Here is a 26,423-nt window from a genome sequence, read left to right on the forward strand (position 1 = left end):
TTAATCAACAAGCCTGGTCTCTCATGAAGTTTCTATTAAAAAATCCATTGTTTAACAAAATATTTCTATCTCGCTTCAAAGCATGCAAACAGAATATGTTGAAATAAATCGTTAGAGATAAGATATGCTAATTGCTTGAAAGTTAGTAATAAGAATACAATGCAAAAAAAGAAAAAAGAAAAAAAAGGGGGATGAGAAAATAAATGTGATAATAAACAAAAGTTAACGACCTTTATTATAATTAAGATACTATACAAGAAACAAAAATTGTGATGTCAATATAATTATCATGTTTATGTATTCGAAAGAGGTGACTAACAATAGGCTTGAAATTTCTTCATATCGAAGTAAGTGTCTATTTGACAGCAATTTTCTCACAATTATAAAGAAAAATCTGATCATTATATATAGTCAGTGGGCCCCACGTCTAGAAAGAAATTGGCAAAAAATTTGATCAAAACTGGCAATCGTCTTTCATTATAAATTGAAATGTTAAAAATGTCCTCACTAATGGCGTTGAGTGTCAAAAATTTAGGGATACCAGGGACTTTTCGTTAAAATTTTTAATTGACAAGATAGGTGTAGACCAAAATGGCTACTACTCTGTGGGGGCTCATTTCCTGTATATAATGATTGGATTTTCCTTACAAGCAGACGAAAATCGCTGTCAAACAGGCGCTAATGCGTGTTAGAAAACATAAATCTCAAATGGTACTCCACTTCGATGGACACTATGCGAAAATGACCCGACCTGTGCCCAAAATTGGGTTATGCCATGATTAAAGAGAATCCAGAAATGTCGATGAAAATAAAAGCATGCATACAATATTTTGAGTAAACCAGGTCCGGCCGGCTGTGCACACCAAAATACAAAAACCTCGCATCAAATTGAAAACTTGTAGTGACGTAGCCACAGATTCAATGACGGTGAAATCAATAGATAAATCTATAAAAGAAAATTATAATCTTTCAATCCGTTTCCATTTTTATCGATCAATCAATTCATTTCGAGTATAAAAAAATGGAGCTCAGGCCTGGTCTTTCAGCTTTAGTCACTGGCGGAGCATCAGGCATCGGCAAGGCGCTTGTTCTAGCCCTTGCAAGCAAAGGAATTTTCATTACAATAATCGATCTTTCTGATAAAGGAAACCAAGTTGCGTCACTTGCCGGAAATGAAATTTCCAAGTTACATTCTGAACTGGGATTTCCGCCGGCTATGTTCATCAAAACTGATGTCACTAACACAAGTGAGTAGTAACATCTAAAATTCGACTGGTCGCTTGAGTCAAATTTTGCGATTGAATAATATATTATTATAGTAGTGCATGATTTTATCCTGAATATTCACAAATTGGACTATTTATTATATTGATTGGGGAGATTCTGAATATGTTTGGTGTGATTGTGGGGTTAGATGAGCTTTCTGCGGCTTTCAAGAAGCATTTTGAGACGTATGGAGGATTGGATATCTGTATTAACAATGCTGGGATTGGGAATCCGGTTCCATTTGATAAGGATGATTCTAAATCTTGGAGACTCACCGTTAGTATCAATCTTATTGCAGTTATTGATTGCACCCGTCTCGCTGTAAGTTTCTAATCTGCCAATTGATTGAAACCGGATTTTTTTATGTTATTAACTAGGTTGAATTTGAGATTGATTACACCTTTTTAAATTAAATGATTCTTGGAGCTTTGAATGTTTAAAGTTTTCTATTATTCACGCTCAAGTTTATAATTTTGGATGATTGATGAATTAAGAGGGCATTGGAGAGTTGCACCTGTAAACCAGATGTGGAGAGAGTTTTTGTTGGTCTGCACGCACAAGAAGTGTCTTTCTCTGGAAATTTTTTCATGTTCATGGGTCTTCCAATTTGGTGACGCAGCATATTAATCTTGATTTGTTTGCAGATTCAAACCATGCAACTGGCTAAAAAGCCTGGTGTAATCATTAATGTTGGCTCTGCATCAGGGCTCTACCCAATGTATGCTGATCCTATATACTCTGCCTCTAAAGGTTTGTATTTTCTCTATTATACATTTTTTTTCAGTTCTTCCCAAATATAATTGATCTAAATTATGTATCCGGTCTGATGATGATAAGAAATTTCACAGGGGGCGTGGTTATGTTCACCAGATCCCTCACTCTTTACAAGCGCCAACGGATCCGTATCAATGTGCTTTGCCCTGAGGTAAGCTCTATCGTTTAAATTTTTCTAATGGCACATCTGCAATGTACAACAATAACTGGGCTGAGATATTAGATGCCTCATTAATGTTTGAGGTTGGACATGAACCATGGTGTTGGTGGTTCAAATCCCTCCTTGCCCACAACTGGCCCAAAAGGGAAGTACCTTGTTACGTGAAAAGTTTTAGATTTCTGATTAAAATTTCTTAGAGATGATGTTAGTGAGCTGCATGCAGTTGTATAACTCATTATTAATGTAGCTTTTCAGCAGTGGTGACTAAAATACTAATTAAGATTACTAATTTTTTCTATAAAAAATACTTATTAACCATCTTCTGCCTGCAGTTTGTGCAAACTGATTTGGCCGCAAAATTGGATCCTAAAATCATTGATCTAATGGGAGGCTTCTTGCCAATGGAAATGGTAGTGAAAGGTAAGTACTATTGCAATTATTTTTGGAACTTCATTGAAATATGGATGTGTATGTAATCCCCATTCCCCTCATACATGCCAAGGAATCTACTGTTCATCATAACATTTAGGAAATTAATTGAAGAATTAATCTGTCATTATCTTTTATTCTTTTGTGTTATTGCATTGCAACCTCTCTTCTAGCTGTGAGTTTCTAATTATGAAATGTGTAGGTGCTTTTGAGCTTATAAGTGATGAGACTAAAGCTGGATCTTGCTTGTGGATATCTAAGCGAAGGGGCTTGGAGTATTGGCCAACTCCTGCAGAAGAAGCAAAATATCGTGTGCGCCCTTTGACACAAAGGAGAAAGTCTTCATTGATGTTTCCATTTAGTATTCAAATACCCCCAAGTTTTGAGAAGATGTAAGAAAACATATTTTCAGTTACCAGCATTAAAATAAGAGTGGAAGTAGTCTCTGTCATCTTCTTATGTTTATTCCTTGGCCTTGAAATACAACCATTTTGTGGGGACAAGGAGGCATTGTTCACTTATTATGAATTATACAATGATCTAATGAAAGAGTTGAAAATTTTGATATTTATATGTTACAGTAATTATATGCAAGAAACAGAGTACTAAAATCCACACAGGACAAGCTTATTTAATTTGTTTGTGGAAAAATTTTTCATCGAGGGAACCAAGCAACTCGGTGCAAGTACTTCCTCTTTCATTATGGTAGTATTATGATGATTACATTTTTGCTCATTTTTCTTACAAAATTTGTTGAGTGGATTTCTTGCACCCACATTGAACTTTTTTTTTTTTAATGATTTGTCACCATGTTAAAAGTGACCAAACTAGAACAGAATGTTTTCCATGTATGTTGCAGACGTATTCTTGAAAAATGCATTTTAGATTTTTGGTTTGTTTCTTACCATGCTGAAAGAACATTTTTCTGAACTACTTGGCAGCTTTTTTGGGATCTTTGTGGCTTTAGTGTAAAATTTACTTCGTTAAGATGCTCTTGAATCTACTCATGTTTTACGGTATTTAAGCATGTGGCCACAATTTTTTATAAATCTCGGTTGCAATTATTTCCCTCCTTCCTGTTATTTTTCCTCTTATCTGATCTTTTAAAATTAATCCAGGTATCCTTAATGCACTATTTCATTTATTGATTATTTATTGATGAGTCTTTTTGATCTTGTTCTCTAGAGTTGTCAACACATTGAATCACAATTTCCGTAGTGCTACCAGTGTAGTACGTGCTCCGTTGAGATTCCCCCTCAAACCGGATCATGTGCTTTTGAAAGTCATTTATGCCGGTGTTAATGCTAGTGATGTAAGTTTGTTACTCATAATTTATTTTTTGTCTGTAAGTTTTATGTGAATGAAATAGATGTCCTAAAGTTTGGAATCCTATATCTTGAAAAAAAGAAAAGAAAAGAAAAGAAATAACAAGCCTTACCCTATATGTGTAACACATGTACATCGTAGATTGTAGAATAAATCTAGGAACATTTAGATTTATGGATCTTCCAATGCAACTTCACTTTGCTACTTGCATATTTAATTATTTTGTTGGTGCTGGCTGCCTCTATCTGGTTAAACCTAACTAGGTTAAGGAATATTATATGAAAAAAACTATCCTGGTGTACATATATATAAAGATAAGGGACCTCTGTGTAGAATTGACATGTGGACTAACACAAAGCATTTTGTAACAGGTGAATTTTAGCTCAGGACGGTATTTTAGCGGAGACAAAAACGAGATCGAATCTCGTCTTCCATTTGATGCTGGCTTTGAGGTAAGGGAAAAAATAACTCAAGTTTTAGCATAACTTGAGAAGTAAATTGGTGTATTTAAACAAATTTTATACTATGATTTTGCAATCAGCCCTGATCCTCCAAGACACTGCCAGTAATTACTCATGCTCCTTTCCACTCTTATTGCTTTAATTGCATTGATGTTGACATACGTTGTTAGGATATATAGAATGCTAAATGTCCTACTTTTATTTAAATTTTATAGTTGCTCCTGCTCTTTTGAAATTAATGTCTTGCTTTATAGTATGGACTGTTTTAAACTCTTGTCTACTTCCTAAAGTAGGGCCTTTTTACCTTTTCCCTTCTTCCTAAATGAAACAATGAACTGCGAATTTGTAGTTACTCAATACCATTTCAACCTCGTTACTAGTTTCATTCGAATTTGTAGTTACTCAATACCATTTTGGCATTTTGTTTGCAAAAGTTTTGCATCACGAACTGTAATATGTGTTACTCCCAAATGACAGGTTTAATCTAGGGGAGAGACTGGGTTTTTTTATTTTTTTTATTTTTTGGGGGTGGGGGGGTTCGAACTCTAATATATTAAGCAACTATCTTATTCTTAGAAGAATTTTTCCTGCCATTTACTTGTTCAACACTTATTTGATTCTTCTTTAGAAAACTTCACTTTATAAATGAATCAATAAAAATGAAGTTGCAGAAACTAAAGAGATGGTAAGAGACGCCAGATTTACGGAGGTTCAACTCTTGAGTCTTCATTCATTTCTAGAAGGCTCCCTTTTGGTATTTCTTTAGTTTAACAACAACTATCTCCCGTTTCATTTCCTTGAATCAAATACCAACTTACAGCAGTACCATAACAACAACTTGAAACTTAAGAAGAAGCAAGCTTAGATTTTCCGAGTAATGTGTGAATAATAGAGCAAAAAAAAAAAAAAAAATCTTTTCAGATTATACTCCAGAGGGGTTTTGATGTAGGACAAAGAAGAGGATAGCAAGAAAGGGAGGAAGAACAAGAGAGGAGGAGGAAAGAAACCGGAGAAGAAGCAGAAATTCAGGGGGAAAGGAGAGGAAGGAGACGCCACAACCAATCTCAATAATTCATATTCAGCCAAACTAATGAAGTTACATAGGAAATTAGGTTTAAATAGTAAAGTGAAAATCCTAACTAGAATGGGTTTGAGCCGATACAAGCCCAATTACATAAATAAGAATCCAAATTAAAATAAAGTCCAACTAAAAATAAATAAAATAGATTATGTTCTCATAAACTCTCTCGGGGTGGGAGAAAAATTCGACTCTGTCAAGTTGATAGATCACTGTAGACTGCAATCAATTTGAAACTCCAAATGCTTCAAGTCAAGTCACGGGGGACGATCTTTCTGACAATCCAAGTACCGAAATTCCATGGTTGATTGTATTGAAAACTGTAGCTTATTTCCAAAAATATGATCTGGCCAAGGGGGCAGTCTTTCCTTCTAATCAAGTATTGATATTGGACTTCAAATAACCAATACTCATGCACCTCATCTTCAAGATTTTCACATGATTGTACATAATGAGGAGCATAAGAAGCACGTCGATCTACCCAACAAATAAGGAAGTACTGAATCTTGCCATCATTGGTCAATACAATACGTTCATCTAAAATAACATCAATTTTATCTTTGTATGCTGTGACAGATGGTACTGAAGTAGACATATCAAAAAACTGAGTGTACGAATTCCCATATGGAGGTAGAAAATGATCATTAAAGGGGTAAAAATAGTTTTTGTAATCAACGAAGTCTTGAACAGTTAAAATAGTGTGGTGGCCAAAATGTGATAAAAAATCAACGACACATATATTTGAACCAACATGCTTTAAAATTTTATAAGGACTAGCACTACGGGCTTGCAGTATAACATAATCCCCAATGTTAAATTCAAAATATTGTTTATGCCAATTAGCTCAAGGTTTATAATATGCATTACTTGCATCAAGTTGTTTATTGATCTCAGTATTTAAGTCATGAAGATGATGTACAAATGTTTCAGCTGACAACGACACACTAGCATAAGGGGACATGGGAATAAGATTTGATGGCCACCTAGACTTATAACTATGAATAACTTCAAATAGATTTAGACTTAGAGACCGATTTACAGAATTGTTATATACAATTTGAACAATTGGAAGGATCAAATTCCAATTTCCCAGAGTTTCCTTGCAAAGAGCATGATTACACAAACCATCAATACCTTTGGGTGGAATAAGAGTAGGACACAGAACATTTGACTGAGAGATATCGGGTACAATACCTAGACTCATAGGAAAAGTCCGTATACTATTTAAGGGGGGTGTCCTCACTATCATCCAAGTCATCAAATTCTTCAAGTTTAGATTCATAGATTTGATTTTTTAATCGCTCATCTTTCATATTCTTTTGTTCTTCAATGAATAAAGCTCGATTAGAACACTCAGAAGAGATGTAGCCAAAGTCCTTATAGTTGAAGCACTGCAAATAAGAAGAAGCCATTGAAATTTTAAAATCTTGACCTTTATTGTCCAACAGAGGAGGAGCATTAGATGGGGGAGGACCTAGAAGGGACTTAACAGGAGAAGGTGGTGTTGATGAGACGAAAGGGGGAATGTGATGCAGCACCAACGGGACAATTAATTGAGAAATAGAACAGATCTATAGGAAGAGGGAATTAAAGAGAAGAATGGGGAATTGGGGGGGGGGGAGGAAGAAGAAGAATTTAACAAAAGAGGGTAGAATAAGGGGAGGGATGCGTCATAAGCCACCAAAATAATTATTCATTCATCATTAACTGAAAATTACAATGCAAAATAGGTTTAAATAGTAAAGCAACCCTAACGAGCTTGGGCTCGAGCCCATACAAGTCCAAATTTAAATAATAGTCCAAGAAAATAAATAAAGCTTAAATAAAATAAGTAAATGTCGTCCGATGTCCTCATCGACTCTCCCGGGGTGGGAGAAAAACTCGACCCTGTCGAATGATAGATAATATAGGCTGTAGTCAATCTGATACTCCAAATGCTTCAAGTCAAGCTACGGGGGACGATCTTTCTGACGAATCAAGTAACGAAATTCCATAATTGATAGTACTGAAAACTATAGCTTATTCCTAAGAATATGATCTGACCAAGGGGGGCGATCTTTTCCTCTAACCAAGTACTGATACTGGACTTCAAATAACCAATACTCATGCATCTCATCTTCAAAATTTTCACATGATTGTACATAATGAGGAGCATAAGAAGTACGTCGATCTACCCAACAAACAAGGAAGTACTGAATTTTACCATCATTGGTCAATACAATACGTTCATCTAAAATAACATCAATTTTATTTTTGTGTGCTGTGATAGATGGTATTAAAGTAGAAATATCAATATAGTCGAATTGGGGGTCCACAAAGTTAGGTAGAAATGGATCATCAAAGGAAGTAATACAGTGTTTGTAAGTAATGAAGTCCTCAATATTTAAAGCAGAGTGGTAGCCAAAATGTGATGAAAGGGCAATGACATGTGCATTTGAACCAACATGCTTTAAAATTTTTAAAGAACCAGTAATACAAGCTTGCAATATTACATAATTCCCAATATTAAATTCAAAATATCGTTTATGTGAATCAGCTTGAAGTTTATATAATGCATTACTTGCATCATGTTGTTTATTGATCTCAATATGCAAGTCATGAAGATGATATACAAATGTTTCAGCTGACAACGACACACTAGCATGCGGGGACATGGGAATAAGATCTAACGGTCGTTTAGACTTATAACTATGAACAACTTCAAATGGATTTAGAACTAGAGACCGATTTATAGAATTGTTATTTGCGATGTGAACAGTTGGGGGGATCGAGTCCCAATTCCCAAGATTTTTTTGGACTAGAGACTGTAATAAATTGCCAAGACTTCGGTTAGCAATTTCGTTTTGACCATCAGTTTAAGGTGGGTCAGTAGTGGAGAATTTCGATTTAGTGCTAAGAACAGGCGACTGGGTTCTCCAAGAGTGACTAGTGAAATCATCAAACTCTTTGAGTTGGGTAAGGGTATGACATATAACATGTGATCGAGAGTTGTCGAAAACAAGGGGTATAGTTTCTAAAGTCTCGGGAAGGGTCGGGATTCCAATTAAGGAAGTGTCCTCAATATCGTCCAAGTCATCAAAATCTTCAAGTTTATACTCATAGATTAGATCTTCTAACGACTCTTTTATTATATCCTTTCGTTCTTCTATGACTAAGGCTCGGTTAGGACATTTGGAAGAAATGTGGCCAAAGTCCTTACAGTTGATGCATAGCAGGTGAGAAGAAGTCCCTGGAGTTTCAAAAATTTTACACTTATTTTCCAAGATTTGAGGAACATTAGACGGGGAAAGTCCTAGAAGAGACTTAACAGGTGGAGGTGGAGCCAATGAGACGGAAGAATGGTTGTCAATACGCCTTCTATAAGGAGAAGGGGGCCTTGGGCTATCACGACCTTTACACTTATTTTTCCAAATGGGAGGAGCACTAGACGGGGGAGGTTCTTGAAAGGACTTAACAAGAGGAAGTGGAGCCAATGAAACCGAAGGATGATTGTCGTTACGCTTTCTACATGAAGAAGATGACTTTGGACTATCACGACCTTTACACTTGTTTTTCCAAAGGGAAGGAACACTAGATTGGGAAGGCTCTATGATATACTTATGATGAGATGACGCTAATGAGATGGGTGAACGATGGTGATCATGCTTTTCATATGCAGTACTAATAAGTAACTAGTAGTCCCGAGCTGAAGAGTAAGTTTGATCAAGAGTAGTGATGCCTCGAAAGAAAAGCTCACGCCTAAGTTCATCTCGTAGATCTTGTATAAACCTACTTAAAGTCAGGGCCTCATCTTCAACGACATGACGTTTCACTCGAAATTCCTCAAATTGAGCAATGTACTCAGTTACTAGCCGATTCTCTTGTGTAAGGGTGTTCCATTGGGTAAAAATTCCATGATCTAAGCAACCATCGAAAGTAGGAGTATCCAAGTCAATGTCTCTAAAGAAACGCTCCTTACGACGAGGAAGAGAATGAGTACCATGATGACCATGGCCTTGTTCTCGCTCACGAACTTGATCCCTATTCCTATGATCACGTCGAAAATATTCTTGATCACCTTGTTCACGATGATATTGTCTATTATGAGACGCTTCAGAATTAGTGTCAGTCAAACGAGGGATTCGCTTAAAATTGCTCAACTTAGCAGCTAGGGTCTTTCTTTCCTCACGAGTAGCAGTTATATCTGATTGGACAATCGATAGGCTAGTGGCAAGTTGCACTAATTTTTAGTGAGTGCATCAAATTGGGATGGATCCATGGTCAATGTATTGGAAATAGAGACGACAAGACGACCACTACGCAACTATATGCAATGTAATACCAGCGAAATGATGTGCTATGATGAGATCAGTGAACTATACGTGCAAGCAATGGAAAATAACTTGTACCAATTTTTTTTTATTTAATTTTAAATATTCGGATTAATTAAATCCAAAACAAGCTAATACTGCTGGTACATGTAAAATGGCAAAGTAAGGGTCAACACACTAGTCAAATTCTCCAATCAATTTAAGTGGGGAACAATGGAAGTCAATTCGGTCACTGGTGTCAATTCGATTAATGGTTTCGATCAAGTAGGGTTTAAGGCTAAAATTATCACGATAAAAGCAGCTCAAGATTTTAATTGATGCAATTTAAAAATGAAGTAGTAGTATAAACCAATACAAAATAGAGATCAAGGACTCTTTGTTGTTTAGTTTTGATTATTTGTATGTTGATTGATCTGAATTGCCGACTTATGAGCCCCAACTATGCTTCTGTTCTTCCCTTCGTGTCCAATGGTTTTAGCCCTTGTTGACTGTAACTTGTGCTAGTTCTGGTGCGAACGTAAAACTGTGTGTGGTGACTATGACTTTTAGATTGTTGAGATGGACGAGGAAATATATGAGTGTGGTAATTGTGGTGGAAGTGTATGATCTTGGGTTGATGGTGGTGGCCTATGGCGATGAAGCGGTAGTGCTCTGGATGCCTGAGTACAGTAGATAATGAAGTGATGGCGTGATGGTGATTAGAGGCGGCAGCGGCAAGAGAGTGGTTGTGAGAGAGGAATCGGGTGAAACTGTGGGCTATTTGATGTTAATGGATTGGTTATAATCGGGGTTGGTTGGATATTTGGGACTGGACCAGATGGGAAGGGGTTTGGATCTTGTTGTAGAGATGGGCCAGCTGGGGCTAGTGTTTGGGGAGTGGGCCTGGGTCGTAGAGAGTAGGCTGGGCTAGTTGGGCTAAATGGGCTTGAATGCTAGAGTTTGGGATTTGTGGAACAACACCACAATTTTTTTTATTTATGAGCAGTAGCAGCAAGAAAAAAAGACGATTTTTTTTTTGGGCGCGAACAGTACCAGTGAACAGTATATATATATATATATTTTTTTTTAAAGAAATTGACCAAATACTAAACTGAAATTCTTGGTGAACAGTACCCGTGATGAACAGTAACTTTTTTTTTTATTTGGGAACAACTATGAAGAAGCTGAAAAAATAATACTTGGCTGCTCATGCTAAAAGTTTATTTGTTTGTGTTGTTCCACAAGTTCTTGGGAAATAAATATGAAGAGATTTTTGGATTGGAGATGAGAAATTACCCAAGTTTAGGCTCTGATACCAAATTTGATGCAACACCAACGGGACAATTAATTGAGAAATAGAACAGATCTATAGAGAGAGAGAATTAAAAAGAAGAATGGGGAATTAAAGGGGGGGAAGAAGAAGAATTTAACAGAAGAGGGTAGAATAAGGGGAGGGATGCGCCATAAGCCACAAAAATAATTATTCATTCATCATCAACTGAAAATTACAATGCAAAAGTAGGTTTAAATAATAAAGCAATCCTAACGAGCTTGTGCCCGAGCCCATACAAGTCCAAATTTAAATAATAGTCCAAGAAAATAAATAAAATTTAAATAAAATAAGTAAACGTCGTTCGATGTCCTCATCAGAATGTCACTACGCCTTCGATACGAAGAAGAAGGTCTTGGGATATATGACCTGTACTATGATAGACTTATGATGAGGTGGTGCTGATGAGATGGGTGAACGATGGTTACTACGCTTTTCATATGGGGCACTAATAAGTAACTCGTAGTCCCGAGCTAAAGAGTAAGCGTGATCAAGAGTAGTCACACCTCGAAAGAAGAGCTCACGCCTAAGTTCATCTATTAGACCTTGTATAAACCTATTCAAAGTTAAGGCTTCATCCTCAATGACATGACGCTTTATTCGAAACTTCTCAAATTGAGCAATATACTCAGTCATTAACTGATTCCCTTGTTTAAGGGCATTCCATTGAGTAAGAACTTCAAAATCTAAGCAACCATAGTGTCTCTAAAAGAACTCTCCTTATGATCGTATTGAAAATATTTTCGATCACCTTGTCGACGACAATATTACCTATCGTGGCTTTAGAGTTATTAATATCAATCGAATAAGGGATTTGCTTAAAATTGTTCAGATTAGCAACTACATCTCTACTCTTTTCACGAGTAGCAGCCATTTCAATTTGGAAAGCTGCTAATTGAGTTTGCAAGTGTTGCTGGCTAGTGACAAGTTGAACTAATTGTCTAGTGAGTGCCTCAAACTGTAAAGAGTCCATGTCTAGGTATCGAAACGAGGAGTGACAAGACGACCAGTCGACCACTATGCGTGCACTATACTAGCAACGAAATGACGTGCCATGGAGAGATCAATGAACAATAAGTGTAAGCAATGAAAAGTAACGACTTGAGCTTTTTTTTTTTTTAAATTAAAATTTGGGGTTATGTTAATCCAAATGTAACAAGCTAATAATGCTAATTCGAATAAAATAAAAAGCAAGGATACATATGGCGAATCAAAATCTTTAACCTCGAGGGGTAAGCAAGGTAATGTTGGAAATTATTCATTCAACGATTCCAATCAAGTAGTGTAAAGATAAAATTTATGACGTAACAGTAGCACAAAGATTTTAATTGATGGAATTTTTAAAAATGAAGGAGTAGTATAAACCAATAATAAAAAAGGTTCAAGGACTCCTCATTATTTGGTTATGATTATCTGTATGCCGATTGATCTGAATTGCCGACTTATGAGCCCCAACTATGCTTCTGTTCTTCCCTTCGTGTCCAATGGTTTTAGCCCCTGTTGATTATAACTTGTGTTGGTTCTGGCCTGGACGTAAAACTGAGTGTAGTGACTGTGGCTTTTAGATTGTTGAGATGGACGAGGAAATATATGTGTAGGAAAACAAACTAGTCAATTAGAGAAGTAATTATTTTCCTATGGTTTGAATATTAGGAGTTAGTTTCCTAATTTTTCTAGCTGATTTTTTGTATACCATAGATAGATAGGGTAATTTCTATTTTCTAGGAGCTGATTAAGGATCTGATTTTCAGATCTTTATGTATATATATGTATTCATTCTGATCAATAATACATATGAAAATATTCCCAAATCCTCACTGCTTCATGGTATCAGAGCTAAGGCTCTAAAATCCTAATTTTTCAGTCTAGCAGCGGTCGTGCCTCTTCCTCTGTGTTTTACCCTGTTCCCGGGTTACAAAACAGAGCATCACAAACCTAATTCTCAACCTCTCAGTCATCATCTCAAATCTATCTTCATCTCTCTCACAAATATCATTCCTATGGCAGAATCCGAGCACACCTCCAGGGACTCATCCGCATCTAATCCCTCTCTTGGTGTTCCTATAGCTCCTCAATTAACTCAGACTACAACCAAAACTAGCCCCATTTCCATCACCTATCATAAGCTCAATGGCCATAACTATATCCAATGGTCCCTGTCAATGATGATGTTCATAAATGGACGAGGCCGAGATGATTACCTCACTGGCGCATCCACCCAACCTAATTCAAGTGATCCGCAATTCAGATCTTGGAGGGCAGAAAACAATCTTGTTATGTCTTGGTTGATCAGTTCAATGACAACCGAGATAGGAGAATATTTTTTGTTATACACAACAGCCAAAGAGATCTGGGACGCTGCACGTGATACTTTTTCTAGCAATGAAAACACAGCCGAACTTTTCCATGTGGAAAGCATTCTTCAGGACCTGCGACAGGGAGAAAACTCTGTCACCACCTATTTCACTTCTCTTACCCGTCATTGGCAGCAGCTAGATCTCTTTGAATCACACGAATGGAAGTGTCCTGATGACCGTACCTATTTCAGAACCATTGTTGAAACCAAGCGCATCTTCAAATTTTTAATGGGTCTTGATAAGTCTCTCGATGAAGTTCGAGGCAGAATCCTAGGGACCAAACCACTACCAAGTCTACGAGAAGTTTTTTCTGAAGTGCACCGAGAGGAGAGCCGCAAGAGAGTGATGTTGGGACAACCTAGCCTTTCCTCTTCCCTAGATGTTTCAACCCTTGCAGCAGCCAAGGATCATTCACCAAATTCTGTTGCACTTGCTTCTCGTGGGATGTCTCAAAATTTTATTGAAAATCGGTCAAGAAGAGGACGCCCCTGGTGTGATTATTGCAAGAAGCCAGGCCACCTCAAAGAAACATGCTGGAAATTGCACGGAAAGCCCTCTGATTGGAAGCCAAGCCGAGACCGTGAGTCTAGAGGAAATGCAGCAATTACTGAGACGTCCTAATCCAACAATCCGGTGTCTTTCACAAAAGACCAGTTAGCATTACTTCAGCAGCTTATTAGTAAGGCTAATGTCTCAACTAATCCAACATCTACCAATGTTGGGAACGGTTCAACACATGGCTCAAACAACCTCGCACTTCATGTAGCACATTCCCCCTCTTCATGGATAGTAGACTCTGGTGCGTCGAATCATATGACAGGTGACAGATCTCTTTTCACAACCTATTTCCCTTATAATGGTCATCAAACAGTACGTATAGCCAGTGGTACACGTACTAAAGTGGAAGGGGCAAGAACAATCCATCTCTCAGACACTCTCACCTTATACTCTGTTTTATTTGTACTTGATCTTGACTGTAATCTCATCTCTGTGAGCAAACTAAATAGCGACCTTCACTGTGAAACTAAATTCTTTGCCAAATATTGTGTGTTTCAGGACTTGACCTCGGGGATGATGATTGGCAATGCTGAGCTTCGTGCTGGTCTCTATCTCCTTGATGTGAACACTTCATCAGTTCCTGTTTCCTTAGCAAATAAAAATCGAGTCAATCCTCAATGTTGGTCAGTTCATAGTCTCAAGTCAATCAGTCAGTCAAATAAGGATAGTACAATTATGATGTGGCACTCTCGTCTTGGTCATCCTAATTTTTTGTACATGAAACGATTGTTTCCATCTTTATTCATTAATAAAAATCCCAATTTATTCCATTGTGAAGTGTGTCAACTTGCAAAACATACCCGAAGCACTTATTCTCCACGACCCTATAAACCAAGTCATCCTCTCTCCCTCATTCATGGTGACATTTGGGGACCAACTAGAATTCCTAATATTACTGGCGGTCGATGGTTTTTGTTGTTGGTTGATGACCATACCCGATTATGTTGGACATTTCTTATGAAAGAAAAATCTGAGACCAACCATATTTTCCAACATTTCCATGCTATGGTCCAAAACCAGTTTAAAACCAATATTCAAATCCTTAAAACTGACAATGCTAGAGACTTCTTTAATTCTATTCTCGGTCCATATCTCAAGTCCCATGGTATTATACAACAAAGCTCATGTGTTGACACACCACAACAAAATGGTGTAGTCGAACGCAAGAACCGTCATATACTCGAAGTTGCTCGATCCTTGCTTTTTCAATCCAACGTTCCTAAGAAATTTTGGGGCGACGCAGTCCTCACAGCCACTTACCTCATAAATAGAATGCCCTCACGAGTCCTTACATTCAAATCACCACTACAACTTTTCCATAGCCTTTATCCAACCTCACGACTAGTGTCTCAAATCCCTCTCAAAATCTTTGGCTGTGTTGCATTTATTCATATTCGCCACCACAACCGTAGCAAACTCGATGCACGTGCTCTTAAATGTATTTTCATTGGATACTCAGCCAATCAAAAAGGCTACAAATGCTACTCTCCAATCACACGCAAATTCTATAGCACCATGGATGTCACGTTTTTTGAAGATAAATCATTCTTTCCCAATTTTGCAATCCAGGGGGAGTATGACACTCATGAATTACAAAATTGGGATTAGTCAGCCCTCCTTGAGTCAAATCCAAGTCCATCTCATCCACAAGAATCATCACACTTACCCAACTCATCATCTGAAATAAATCCACCACATTCACCCGAAACAAGTCCATCTTCTGTGATCTATCCTAAACATCTCAATCTCCCTGATGAAGCAATAAAAGTTTACACAAGAAGAAACATACCTTAGCAACCCGAACGGAGCCAACAAAGTCAAGAGACTTTCCCAAGTTCAATTGATCCTGAAAGGTCACAAAATGAGGCAGGTTTCAGTCCACAGTCAAGTTCTGAAAAGGTGGCAGAGAGTGATCCAAAATTAGATCTGCCTATTGCTAAAAGAAAAGGCGTTCGATCATGTACTCAACACCCACTTCGTAGCTACATCTCCTATTCAAACCTATCACAGAAATTCCTATCTTTTGTGACTTCTTTGGATAAAACCATGATTCCTGGTTCAGTTTTTGATGCCCTGAAGGTCCCTGAATGGCGAGCAGCAACCTTAGATGAGTATAATGCACTTGAGAAAAATGGCACATAGGTCCTAGCATCAATACCACCTGGTAAGAAAACTGTGGGATGTAAATGGATATTTTCAGTAAAGCAGAAGGCTGATGGGAGCATTGATAGATATAAGGCTCGGTTAGTAGCTAGAGGGTTCACTCAATCTTATGGAATTGACTATCAGGAGACCTTTGCTCCTGTAGCCAAACTTAATACAGTACTTGTCCTATTATCCATTGCTGTCAATCAAGACTGGCCTCTATTTCAGCTTGATGTGAAAAATGCCTTCCTAAATGGGGACCTAGTTGAGAAAGTCTATATGGATATACCAGTTGGTTTTGAAACTGAGCAAACAAGGGGAAAGGTGTGCAAACTGCAAAAGGCGTTGTATGGGCTCAAACAATCACCCAAAGCATGGTTTGACAGGTTCACTAAGGTGCTCAAACAGGATGGTTACTCACAGTCTCAAGCAGATCACACATTGTTCATCAAACACTTCACAGATGGGAGAATCACAGTTTTGATTGTCTATGTTGATGATATAGTTCTGACCGGGAATCTCGAAGGAGAGATGAGAAGACTTAAGATTCTACTATCCAAGGAATTTGAAATCAAAGACCTGGGACATCTAAGATATTTTCTGGGAATGGAGGTGGCCAGGTCAAGTAGAGGAATTTCAGTCTCACAACGCAAGTATGTTTTGGATCTTCTGTACGAAACCGGTATGAGTGGTTGCAAGCCGGTTGAGACTCCTATGGACCCTAATACCAAATTGATGCCTCGGACTGAAGAGTTAGCAACGGATAAGGGACAATATCAACGCTTGGTGGGGAAGCTGATATATTTGACACACACACACCCGGATATAAGCTTTGCAGTTAGTATTGTCAGCCAGTTCCTGAGTAATCCGTCAGTGGATCACATGGAGGCAGTTAGTCGGATTCTTAGGTATTTTAAAAAGGACCCTGGAAAGGGGTTAATGTTAAGGAAAACACTTAATCAATCCCTTGAAATTTACACAGATGCAGACTGGGCCTGGTCCCCTATTGATCGAAAGTCTACATCTGGGTACTGTTCATTTGTTTAGGAAAACTTGGTGACTTGGAGAAGTAAAAAATAGCAAGTGGTAGCCCGCACAGTGCCGAGGCCGAGTTTCGAGCATTAGCTCAGGGTATATGTGAAGGAATTTGGCTGAATCGACTGATAGGTGAACTCAAGATTGGAAATTCAAATCCTATTAAGATGATGTGTGACAACAAATCAGCAATTGCAATTGCCAAAAATCCAGTTCATCACGACAGAACGAAGCATGTTGAGATCGATAGGCACTTCATCAGTGAGAAAATAGAAGGCAATGTGATTTCTCTCAACTATGTGCCCTCTCGACAGCAAGCAGCAGATATTTTAACTAAGGCCTTGTTTCGACCCAACTTCATTGAACTAAGTTCTATGCTTGGTTTAATAAACATATATCGCCTAGTTTGAGGGGGAGTGTAGGAAAACAAACTAGTCAATTAGAGAAGTAATTATTTTCCTATAATTATGGTTTGAATATTAGGAGTTAGTTTCCTAATTTTTCTAGCTGATTTTTTGTATACCATAGATAGATAGGGTAATTTCTATTTTTCTAGGAGCTGATTAAGGATCTGATTTTCAGATCTTTGTGTATATATATGTATTCATTCTGATCAATAATACATATGAAAATATTCCCAAATCCTCACTGCTTCAATATGAGTGCGGTAACTGTGGTGGAAGTGTATAATCTTGGGTTGGTGGTGGTGACTTGTGGCGATAAAGTGGTAGTGTTCTGGATGCCTGGGTACAATAGATAATGAAGTGGTGGCGATTAGAGGCAGCAGCGGCAGGAGAGTGGTTGTGAGAGAGGAATCGGGTAAAACTATGAGGGTATTTTATGTTAATGGATTGGTTATAATCGGGCTTGGTTGGATATTTAGGACTGGCCAGATGGGAAGGGGTTTGAATCCTATTATAGAGATGGGCCAGCTGGGATTAGTGTTTGGGGAGTTGGCTTAGATCATAGAGAGTAGGCTGGGTTAATTGGGCTAAACGGAATTGGGCCTTGTGTAAGTAGGATTGAATGTTAGGGTTGGAATTTGTGAAACAACACTACAATTGTATAGAAGAAACAGCAGCAAGCGAGATTTTATTATTATTATTATTATTATTATTATTATTATTATTATTATTATTATTTTGTGGGTGAAACTAAAATTGCAAAAAAAACCTAAACTGAAATTTTCGCATGTGAACAGTAACTTTTTTTTTTTTTTACGAACTAACCAAAATACTAAAAATGAAATTTCGGGTGTGAATTGTACTTGTGAACAGTAACACGATTTTTTTTTTTTTTTTTAACAAAGACAGAGAACTAAAAAAAAATGAAAAACGCTGCTTTTACGCTAAATCTTTTTTAATTGTGTTGTTCCAACAAATTTCGAGAAGAAAATAAGAAGAAATTTTGGATTTTATGAGAGGAAATACCCAAGATTCGGCTCTGATACCAAATGTGATGTAGGACAAAGAAGAGGATAGCAAGAAAGGAAGGGAGAACCACAGAGCAGGAGGAAAGAAACCGGAGAAGAGCAGAAATTCAGGGGGAAAGGGGAAGGGAGAGGAAGGAGACGCCACAACCAATCTCAATAATTCATATTCATCCAAATTAATGAAGTTACATAGGAAATTAGGTTTAAGTAGTAAAGAGAAAACCCTAATTAGAATGGGTTTGGGCCGATACAAGCCTAATTACATAAATAAGAATCCAAAACTAAAATAAAGTCCAACAAGAAATAAATAAAATAGATAATGTCCTCATATGGTTTTTCTCGAAAAACTGATTTAAAGCTTTGCAACTCAATTACTCCTGTGTCTTTCTTTCGTTCCAAAAATCTTGTGAATTAGAGTTTTGAGAAGAATTTAGGTTTATTGTTGATTATAAACTAGTAGCTTGAGCAGCTTTCAAGATAGGAAGAATACTTATAGACTTTCTAATAGCGAATTGTGAAAAAATATCTTTATATGAGAAAGAGAAAAGTCTCTGCAGGAAGTATTTTTTTGTTGCTTGTTGCACAGTGTCCGTTTGACTTCTACGAACAGTTTTTTTGTCGTCTAATTCCTCCAATTGCTTGATCTGGATCTTTGATTCTGAGAATATCACATTGAATGTATGAAGTCCTTCAAATACTTCAATAAACGTTAGAATGATCAACGATGGACTTTTGAAACTTTCAATACAACCAATTCTTTGCTGGTCTTTCTGTTGTTCCTCTTCAGATGTATGATCCAAATTATCATTCACAGGACCTTTTAAACAATTCATGTCAAAGGTCAGTGACGTATATGATCATCTTAAACATTTCACATTTAATGAATGCAAATCAACTTTAAGACATATGACCATTGTTTCTTTCCACGTCACACGTGATACAACTTCATCATATATATGACCCTTTTGTTTTTTCTGTGTCGTACATATAATCCTTTAGACATTCTACTTCATACAAGCAATACATTCTCACACGTATCTCTCAAACCTTCCACATCAATCGTATGATTCATTGCATAAGACATTTGATGCTTCTCTATCTCCTTGAATCTGTCTGTGGCGTGTGGTTGAAAATCATTAAGTGATATGATCTTCCAAAAAATTCTTTTGGACATCACTTAAATAACTGAACTTTTTATATCAAATCTTGTTAACTATCTCTTGTACAAAGATTATTGCATGACTTTATACGTGCATTGCACTCAATCGAACATATCAGTAATATTTTATGTGTTGGTTATTATCAGATGGAAGAAGGTAATATATTAAATAGTCAGGATATTGTTGTTTATAGATATTTCTTAAGTTTTACGTGGTAAAGTGTATGCAATCTTTATGAAGATGCCTGTAATTTTTTAATAGATTTATTGTCTTTAAGTTGTCTGTTTTAGTTTTAATTTTTGCTTTGGACTTGTTGATACTCATTCACGACTCTGTCTCTGTATCAGTTTATTAGTTATGGATGCATCAGTTTTTTAGAGTTCCTACATATTGCCCCATTGACTGAAAGAAGTAGTTCGTGATGAAATAGTGTCATTTTAATGCTTGTTTCCATTTGCTTTATCATTTGTCTTTCCGTTTACATAGTTCATTATATTTTTATTTCAGGTACATTTTGATTTATCTGAGATCAGACAATTATTTTGGGGTTCACAAACATAATCTTCTTGTCTCATATTTCAGGGTGTGGGAATAATCGTTGCTGTAGGTGATTCTGTTACAAACTTAAAGCCTGGCACTCCGGCGGCTATAATGACTTTTGGAAGTTATGCTGAATTCACCATGGTAAATCATAGATATTTGTTTAACTTTGAGATAGGTCGGTTTTGTTGTTCTTTTTTATTTTTTTATTTTTTTGGCCATATTTCTTGAGGTGATAATATGCATAAACATGTAATTTAGGTATCTTCAAAACACATCCTTCCTGTGGACAGGCCAGATCCAGAAGTTGTTGCCATGCTCACATCAGGATTGACAGCATCTATAGCTTTAGAAAAGGTTTTTCTTCACTCATGTCTGAGATACGTCCTTTTTCCTTAATTCTTTTATTCTCCTCTGCCTTATTCAAGAATTTTTATTTTGAATGTTTTGTATTCTCAGCATAACCTTTATATTTATCTTTAATCTTTGCAGCTAGTAGAAAAAAATTCTTTTGCTTGTGTTATTTTATTTCGACGACATATTTCATAGCCTTTCCCCATTTGTTAACTTTGTAGGCAGCTCAAATGGAATCAGAAAAAGTAGTTCTTGTGACTGCTGCTGCAGGAGGCACCGGGCAGTTTGCTGTGCAGGTGTATTTGTAATGATGACATGGATACACGTCTAATATATTCATACAAGTATATTGTCAGCATTAAGATATGCCAATAATACATGGAAAACTTGCAGTATGCATGGTGATGCTTAATCTATTTATCTGTTTTAAAGAAACTATCTCAATTCTTTTAGCCTTTACTTGTTTCAATTGATCACCCTTTTATTAGTGGGAAACTCTCATCTAAGAGGTTTGTTGGATAGGTTAAATGTATTAGAGGCGTGATTGATTATTTATTTATAGGGTTATGATACCAATTTTGTTGAATGATCTCTTCATTGCTCGTCTTTTATTTATAGATGTTCATATGAATATACAAGGAAACAAAATTACAATTGGGGGCTATAGAAGGAAAGCTATAAATCATGTCTACACAAGGAAAGCTATAAAAAATAAATAATCAATCACGCCTCTAATAAAATGTTTACAGCTTTACCTGGAGAGTGGCTTATATATGTGAGGTCTTGATGCCAGATTGCAGTAGAGCATCCTTGCCACTGCTCCAATATCTATCCTTCATATTTTTGTCCACTGTTTCTGGTCACCCTCTATGGTTTTGGGTAGATAAACTGAATAAGATCCTTTCTTCTAGATTTCTTATTTCATTTTGGTTCATGTTTGCATCACCAAGAATGTGAAACATCTCTTAAATTGTACTGAAGAGAAATAATATTACTTTCAAGTCATTCTTACTGCAATGATAATGAGCTTATAACAACTATTACTTACTGCAGCTTGCTAAACTAGCTGGAAATAAGGTTGTTGCAACTTGTGGAGGCAAAGAAAAGGCCAAGCTTTTGAAAGATTTAGGAGTTGATCGAGTCATTGACTATAAAGAAGAAAATATCAAAACTGTACGTAATATTTTGTTGTTCCTTATTTTATTTTACACTTGCATAAATGGTGGTCAGAGAGTAAGGATGTGGAAGGTGGAAAAATATAATGCACTCTAGCATCTCAAGGTTGAAATTTGCTTTGGGTTTACATATAATTGTTTGGATGTGATCTCGTCCATTCTTTTTTATTAGACCAACACAAATCCAACTGCTCATGTTTATGTGATAGGAACAATTTCTTTACTTGGTTCTGTGTCCTAACTCTTTAAAGTCATGATATGATGGATCTACATTGCAGACATGCCATTATGTGGGGCCACTTCTCATTAAAGCTCAATCCTATTTAATCTTCCTTTTAACATCTTTATCAAAATGGATGGTCGTTCTCCTGGTGAAGAAGCTTAGTGGGGAAAACACAGTTTCTTGACATATATTTAGTGAAGATATCTTCAATGCAGTTACTCAGAAATAAAACTCCTGAAATATTAAATAATAGTCCTGCTACATGTACAGTTTCGTTGACATTGGATGAGGTACGAGGCAGTTTGGCCATTGATTTGAATAACATTTATTCAAATCAATGGCCAAACTTTTTACACGTCATCCACTGTTAATCTAGTTGTACAAAATCAATCTACAACTAGTTTAATTCATAAAGAAATGAATTCCTTGGATAGTGGATAAGCGTTCTCTGTAAACATTAGGTCCTTATCTCTTATACAGTTTTGTCTTTCTTTCTTTTCTTTTCTTTTCTACATGCCTTATCCTGTGAGTAAGACTAATGGTTGATTAGGAAAAACATGCTACAGAATTTTCATCTTTTCTTTTCCTTTTTTATTTTCCTGTGAGTTAGACTAGTGGTTGATTAGAAATAAAATGCTTCAGAATTTTCAAGTTTTGACTTCCCTCTCCCTATCTCAGGTCCTTATACAGATTCATCTATTCTTTCTTTTTATTTTCCTTGTTTCTGTTGTAATGGATGAAATCTTATCCTGTGAGTTAGATTAATGGTTGATTAGAAGTAAAATGCTTCAGAATTTTCATCTCTCTCTCTCTCTCTCTCTCTCTCTCTCTCTCTCTCTCTCTCTCTCGTGCGTGACCGCAGAATGATGTAACACTCTGAAGTCAGGGATTAGTTTTCGCAATATGTCATAAGTTGATTTGTCTTTTATTTATTTTGCGCCCAAACATATGAAATCAAGCCCCCTAGTTTCCAGAACATCTTGCAATGATAATTGTTCTGACTGCTATGTGGCCACAAATATTGACATGGTTTGCCTACTTCTGTTCTAATGTAGAACAAGGTCTACTACTAGTACTTTTTATTTGCCAACCTTTTGGACATTCGGCAAAAGACTAGATGATTTGAAGATTTTTTGAGGAATTTTATAATTTTGCAACTTTTTATGTGTAAAGGTCAATATATATTTGGCACCCAACATTAAGTTTGGGTGTGCTAGGTCACCCTCCTTTCTTTTGTAAAAGAAGTTGAAGGGACTCAATTGTTGACAAGTCTAGAGTTGGTCTTAAGAATATTAGGATTGGTAGGTTAAGTCCATTATGCTGTGTTAGGCTCCCATCAACCATTTAAACGACAGTTCCTTAAGGTTTATCATTACTTCTTGGTCACATATAGCACATGAATAGTTGAGAAACCAAGAACAGGTACATTACTTATACGCGGAATTTAACTAAGATAAAATTGATATACACATGGAGACACAATAACTGAGCCATCATGAAGGGGATCTCTGTTGAAACTTAATAGATATGGAAACATAAAACAAGTATCTACCAACCTTGTAAAATCAAGGCATGAGGCTCACACTTAAAACCTAAAAATAGATCAAGGATCGTCATTAGAGGAAAGCCTTGGGATTTACTACCCGTGAAGTTCTTTATCAAAATATGAATGAGAAGAAAAATGAAATTCCATGATCTATCAAAAATGGAACCTCTGATGTTATGTTATTATATGGTGATTTTCTTGATGTATTCTATGCAAATCAAGGGCCTTTTATTTCAGGAAAGGGAGAGGACAAAATGAGATGTCTACACAAATGCTTAAATTATACAAGTTTTTCCATTGACAACGGTATAAATGCTTAAAATCTTCCAAAATCGCGAGCATGTTTTCGTGTTTCCAGGTTCTAAAGGCTGAGTTCCCTAAAGGTGTTGATATTGTCTATGAATCTGTTGGTGGTGAAATGTTTAATCTCTGCTTGAATGCTTTGGCAAACTATGGCCGACTTCTTGTGATCGGAATGATTTCTCAGGTTTGGACTTGATTCTGAACATACACAGTATTTACTTCCATCTGTTGGCATCAGTCTTGATTGACCTACCATATATTTAGACTACTACTCATCTCAAAGGAAACAAGTTTCTTTATCATTTAATTCTTGGTCTCCAATTCGTTGTTTTAACGTCTGATGACAAATTCATCTGATTTTAGTATCAAGGAGAACATGGGTGGAAGCCAAGAAATTATACGGGGTTATGTGAAAAGATTCTGAGCAAAAGCCAGACTGTGGTATGTGATCTATATTTTATACGTTTCACACGTTAATCGACTGTTTTACTCTGATTTTTTTGCTATCAATGAATTGGTTGGTGGCCATTTTCCATTTTTCATTTTAATATGGTATCTTTGGAATCAGTAAAGTTTGACTTTCAGTTAATAGAGTAATTATGTTTTCAGATAAATTTTTTCTCATTCACTCATCGCAAGTACAAGCACTATACTTAGCCGCGGGAGTGTATAAATAGTTTACTATTGTTGTTCATTATTGATTTTTCCTATATTGCTCAGTATGTTGTTCTCAGTCCACTATCGTTGTTTTATGACTTTATCTGCCTTTCTATTACTGTTAATGTTGTTATTGAATATTCTATGGTCTTTATGTATCCTAGCCATTTCAAATATTCATCTGTAGAAGTTTATCCCAGTAGCGTTTTTATTTGGTTGCACAAAATGTAGAATCTCCATTTCACCTAACGTTGTCCTTGGCAATTTGACCTGTAATCAAAGGCTAATGTTATTGGCCTAGTGGCCTTGTAAAATTGGTTTCCAACTTAATTTCCTCCAAACTGAATAGCGAATCATTCGAGGAAATGATTCCATCTGTAAGTAATGTCCATATGCCCAAAATATGACTTGAAGATATCATATGTTCCTTTCTATGAGACTTCGTTAAATTTGAACTTTGTTTTTGTTTTAACATATCTCATGATGATTGAATTACGACCAGATGACTCTTGATTTGTCCCATTATTTTAATGGCTTGATGCTGAATATTTTCAGACTGGCTTTTTCTTAGTACAATATGCTCACCTCTGGCATCAGCATCTAGATAAGCTGGTTCATCTTCACTCCTCAGGAAAGCTCAAGGTAGAATGGATAATGCTATTTATCTCCAATACCATTAGATATGATTGCTACTCGGCAATGTGGCATATGATGTGCTAAGAAATGATAAGACCAATTAAATGTAAAGATATAAGACCATTTATGGATATGAGACCATTTTATTGGTCTTATCATTTAATGTAACATCATACAGTGATTATCTCTAATGGACACAAATAGCAACTCAGTTAGAATACGTTTGCTCAGCACTTTTTGGTTCATATATGCACAGGAAGTTTCTGTCTCAGATTACTTGACTACAAGTAGTCATAACCTACAGACATAATTATTCTTAAATCGGATTATTAAAATACTTGGATCATCATGTGCATGTTTTGGATACAAGTAGCGAACATGATTATACATATCTTCACAAGACTTGCTTTCTCTCTGTATGACAGGTCGCTGTCGATCCGAAACCATTTTTAGGCATTAATTCGGTTGCTGATGCAGTTGACTACCTTCATTCTGGTAAAAGTGTGGGCAAGGTATTCATTCCTTACCACAAGGCAGTTGCCTTTATCTTTCTAATACCTCTTATTCTTCTGAGCTAATAGATTTGATTGCTATTTACCCACTTCAATACCTTTATTGAAAACACTGCAGGTTGTTGTTTGCATTGACCCGTCGTTTGGTCAACAACTAGCAAAATTATGAGCACGAAATGTTCAAGGACCTCCCAAAAACTTATTTTCTACATTCGAGAAATAAATATAGTTGCAAGATTTACCAGATGTGCAATTTTTTAGTCATACAAAAGCCAAAAAATGCAAACCAGCCCAAAACAAGAGGCGTAACTCAATAAAAGGGAATAGGAGAATATGCCAGCCACTATTCTGCTTGCCATTGTAAATTTCCAAGTATTCTTATCTGAGGGTATATTTGGTATACCCACCCATGTTAGCTTTATTTTCTTCCTCGTATAGATCAAACAACGCAGTGAATAAGATTTTAGCTTAATTTTCGTCTTTTATATTATTCCATCAAGTGTGTGTTTTGTACTTTTCAACAATGAGTATGTATGTTTTATGTTTGAAATGGTATAAAAGACAACGTTCTAACTTTTTTTTCTTAGCTCCATCTATTTTATTCAATTCATATTAATTAGTTGTTTAAGCCTTTTGTACAGAAAGGAGGCTACAGAAGTCCACCAGATTACTCACAT

The 26,423-nt window shown here is 36.4% G+C and overlaps 1 protein-coding gene across 1 annotated transcript; it reads left to right on the top strand.

Annotated features, from left to right (window-relative positions):
* The first annotated feature begins 820 nt into the window (after window positions 1-820).
* On the top strand, window positions 821-26,259 carry LOC111411583 (probable quinone oxidoreductase). Its single transcript, XM_023042084.1, has 17 exons — window positions 821-1,247; window positions 1,415-1,587; window positions 1,911-2,016; window positions 2,115-2,191; window positions 2,533-2,620; window positions 2,832-3,021; window positions 3,815-3,941; window positions 4,327-4,407; window positions 20,383-20,484; window positions 20,602-20,697; window positions 20,916-20,990; window positions 21,748-21,867; window positions 23,997-24,125; window positions 24,305-24,382; window positions 25,154-25,240; window positions 25,660-25,746; window positions 25,865-26,259. The coding sequence occupies exons 1-17, from the start codon at window positions 1,022-1,024 to the stop codon at window positions 25,913-25,915; spliced, it is 1,893 nt and encodes a 630-aa protein (XP_022897852.1). The 5' UTR covers window positions 821-1,021; the 3' UTR covers window positions 25,916-26,259.
* Window positions 26,260-26,423: the final 164 nt, after the last annotated feature.

Source organism: Olea europaea, chromosome 16 (assembly GCF_002742605.1).
Source record: "Olea europaea var. sylvestris chromosome 16, O_europaea_v1, whole genome shotgun sequence".
NCBI classification, from domain to species: domain Eukaryota; kingdom Viridiplantae; phylum Streptophyta; class Magnoliopsida; order Lamiales; family Oleaceae; genus Olea; species Olea europaea.

Coding starts and splice junctions, on each gene's coding strand:
- LOC111411583 (XM_023042084.1), top strand. CDS start 1,022: ATGGAGCTCAGGCCTGGTCTTTCAGCTTTAGTCACTGGCGGAGCATCA. Junction 2,017..2,114: donor TATATACTCTGCCTCTAAAG/GTTTGTATTTTC, acceptor GAAATTTCACAG/GGGGCGTGGTTATGTTCACC. Junction 3,942..4,326: donor CCGGTGTTAATGCTAGTGAT/GTAAGTTTGTTA, acceptor ATTTTGTAACAG/GTGAATTTTAGCTCAGGACG.